General features: G+C 37.3%; 1 protein-coding gene across 1 annotated transcript; it reads right to left on the bottom strand.

Moving 5' to 3' along the window:
• On the bottom strand, nt 1–2500 carry LOC107487984 (zinc-finger homeodomain protein 6). Its single transcript, XM_016108681.3, has one exon. The coding sequence runs from the start codon at nt 1478–1480 to the stop codon at nt 398–400; it is 1083 nt and encodes a 360-aa protein (XP_015964167.1). The 5' UTR covers nt 1481–2500; the 3' UTR covers nt 1–397.
• Nucleotides 2501–3823: the final 1323 nt, after the last annotated feature.

The raw sequence follows: 3823 nt of genomic DNA, 5'->3' as shown, positions 1-3823 counted from the left end.
GAGAAACTGAGAATTTAATTTAACTAATTATTATTGCATCCATGATCCATGCATATTTTGTTGGCTGCATATGAATGATGATGATGATGGAAGTAATTGATTGAATAGGAGCATACAGAATTGATATATAAAAATGGAAAGTCATATGTGGCTGCTTTGAAAGTTTGAATTCCATGTATCTAGGGTGGGTAGCTAGCTAAGCTAACTTGCTCTGTTTAATTTGAATATGCACATCTTCTAAATGATCTATATAGTTATTCACTAATAAAAATGAAAATCATTTTTCAATTCTAATTCTTTCTTTGGTTCTTATTTGTTATGCAAAGAACAAGAAAAGATGAAGAGAGGACAAGAAAACAAAACAAGTAATTCCTCTAATAAACAATGATTTTTTTGCTTACGTGTGATGCTGCTGTTGTTTCTTGATAGCTTGCTTGTTGTTGTGCATCCAAACCTTGAAAACTTGCCTCTTCACACCAACTTGAGAACAAAACTGCTGCACTTCTTGCTCATCGTGTTTCTGAATCTTCCACCCAAGCTTCTCAGCGAACTCCATCATTCTATCTTTCTGCTGCTGTGTGAACTTTGTCCTGAACCTCTTCTTTGACGCTGATGCTTGCTGCACTGAGAATTGCCCTCCTAATGCGTTTGACTGATGATGGAACATGTTCAGATCTTCGCTAGAGGATTCCGCCGCTCCTCCTCCTCCTCCTCCTCCGAACGCCATCATCACCGGCTGAACCGATGGTGGAGCAGCAGCAGCAATAGCATGAGAGAATCGTTGATGATGAAGGGATGAAGATGGTGGTGGTGTGTGGAACTGAAGAAGATGATGAGTGCTGTGACCGTTGTGCTTGTTGTTGTTGTTGTTGGGGTAATAGTTGTGATGCTGTTGAGGAGCGGAGCCTTCAACCTCTCTACGGTGGAAGTTACGGTGGCACTCACAGGCGGCGCACCGGAGTGATTCCGGGGTGCCTTCTTCTCCGCTTGGCATGAACTCTCCACAACCATCCACCACATGGCTCCCCATGCTGGCTGCGTGGTTTCTCAGACATTCTCTGTACCTTGCTAATGCTGTGGTGGTTGTTGCAGCTGCGTGTGGTGGTGGTGGCGGCGGCTGCGGTGCTGTTGTGGCAATAGGAGACGAGGTTAGATCTGGATCTGAGGTTGGTCTTAGAGATTGTTGGTTGGGTGGCTGAAGATGAGGATAGAGATGATGTTGATGGTGGTGGTTGTGGTTTGGAGGATCATGGTGGTGGAAGACTAATGAGTGAGTTTGAGATGGTTGGTGAGTTGTTTCAGAAGCTCCAACCACAGTTGGAGAAGACAACTTTGAAGAAGTTGAAGAAGAAGAATCCCTGTTATTGTTGTTGTTTGGAACAACAACAACACTATAACTACCCAAAGTGGTTGTTGTTGTTGCTGTTGCTGTTATTGTTGCCATCTCTAATTCCTTATCCTCTTCCCCTCTTCTTTCCATCAAATATTATTGCTTCCTTTTCCTTAATTTGCAGCTGATGGCATGGATCTAATTTAGCCACCCTTGATCCGCACACTTAAACCATCATCATCTCTTCATGACCTTTTCTTTTTTCAAATTTAACTATGGTTGTGGATGGATCTTGCTGTTTGTTGTTGTACCCTAATTCATCCCATCTAATCTACTCCAAGAGGGAGGAAGCTCAAATCTCAATCAAGGATGATATAATTACTTACAACTATTCTTTTTTTTCTTAGCTTATTGTTCTGATATTGACGTTCTGGGAGCTAATATTAATCCCACCAACCAATTCTCACTAATCACAATCCTAATCTTCTAAGCAAGTGATTTAACTGTTTATATAGCAACCGCACACAATTGCCTAATAATATTTATTTAGAGAACAAAAAAATAACTAGCATAGGAAAAGGACAAAAGAAGCATACATTATACATAGACTAGATGGCATAAGCAGGGTCCCTAGCTAGCTGAGAAGAACCTAATATAATATATAATAATATACTAGTATATAAGACTCACCTCCGCAACTTAAATTATTAATCTCATAGATAGAACTACAAGATTTGATTTGATTTGATGAATAAGAATAAGCTCGGGTATTTGCACCAGCAACAACAGCAACAGCAACAGCTTGGGAGAGAGAGTGAGAATGAAGTTAATAAACAGATTGATTAGGAAAAGGCATATGTGGTGTTATTATTCTTAATCTTTGATTTGATGAGAAATAAATGGTAGAAGGGGGTATGTATTTGTTTCCTACCAGCCATCCAAGGCCATAAGAATTAAGAAAGAAAGGAACACACCGCACTCAGAATTGAATTTAGTGGGGGGGAGAATAATAAAGAGCTTGTCTTTGCAGAACAACCGACAAGGGCATGTTGGTCCTCTCCCTCTCTCTCTCTTTCTCACACCCTGCACTCCACTGCACGCACGCACCCTGACCCATGGCCCCTGGCCCGCCCCTCCTTCAGTTTTTAATTATTGCCCTTCTCTTCTCTTCTCTTCTCACACCCCATCACCCTTTCTAGCTTAATGTCAATGTGTGTCCTTAACCGGCATATTTAATTATGGACATACAAAAACGGAATAGACTCTTGTATGTCTCTTGCTTATTAGAATCTTTTGAATACAAAAAAGATTATGATAATATGAGCTGTTTAGGACATGCAAGGCATAGTGGGAATCTATGTTTAAGAAGCTCTTAAAAAGGAATGTTTGATTAGCCTTGAGATAATTAATCATCATCAATCACTATTAGCATATATATAATACAAGAATGACAAGAGTAAAAGGGCTAATAAGTTTCTTTTCTAAGCAAGGATGTGAGGAAATTAAAGCCAAACTGAATGCTTACTGGGCCACTACATATCACTTGTCTTTCTTATGGTCTGTGTATAAAAAATTGTTTATAATGTAATAATTCATGTTCCATTGATTTAAGCTTTTAGAATGATTAATATAATAATGAGTTTTTATAATAAAAAATTCTAGAACATAAGATCAACAAGTAAAATATATATCTATATATATAAATTCACAATAAAAAAAAATTCTTACTTCAAAAGTGGTGAAAAAAAATGAATTATTGATGTGTCTTTTTATTTTTGAGATGAGTGATAAAAGAAAAATAATTGGGTGTATTAGTAGTGATTTGTGTTTGTGCGCCTGCAGCAGGCAGCAATATCTGAAGCGCACTGTTGGGTTGGACCAATGAGTTAACTTTTAGTAGCTTCCTTGCTTTAATTTGGCGATGCAATTGATGATGCTATTTGCTACCATTATAGTTGATAGCATCTCTCCCTTCACATTTCTCTTTCAGGCATCAATTTGTGTTTGTGTTTGTGCTTGTACTTGTACTCTTCTCTCTTTTACTTTCTATGGACTATATACTACACGCCACGGTCCCGGTGGCCACTATATAAAGGACAAACTCTACCATTTAACCTTGAAACTATCATGCTTTCATGTGATCTCATAATGTTATTGCTTAATTCATTTATCTTCTTCACTCAAGCTATGCATAATTCCTTCTAATTCAACAAATTAAAACAATTTTCTCTTGTATGTGCTGACTTCTCAGTGCATTCATGAAGAATCGCCAATTAAACAAGTTATCAAAATGTTACTAGATTGTGAATTCTAATATGCTTATGATTTTTGTGGCTACGGCAGTTAGAAATATTGTTAAAATTCAAGTTGTACTTTTAATTTTATATTTTAAAAATTTTTTTTAGTAATATTTGTTAAAAAATATTATTTTAATTTTAACAACATTTTTTAAAACACAGTAGCGATGGTAGCATATGCGTATAAGAATGATAT

The sequence above is a fragment of the Arachis duranensis genome, chromosome 5, assembly GCF_000817695.3.
Source record: "Arachis duranensis cultivar V14167 chromosome 5, aradu.V14167.gnm2.J7QH, whole genome shotgun sequence".
NCBI lineage: Eukaryota > Viridiplantae > Streptophyta > Magnoliopsida > Fabales > Fabaceae > Arachis > Arachis duranensis.
This window is presented reverse-complemented; position numbering and strand designations above follow the sequence as displayed.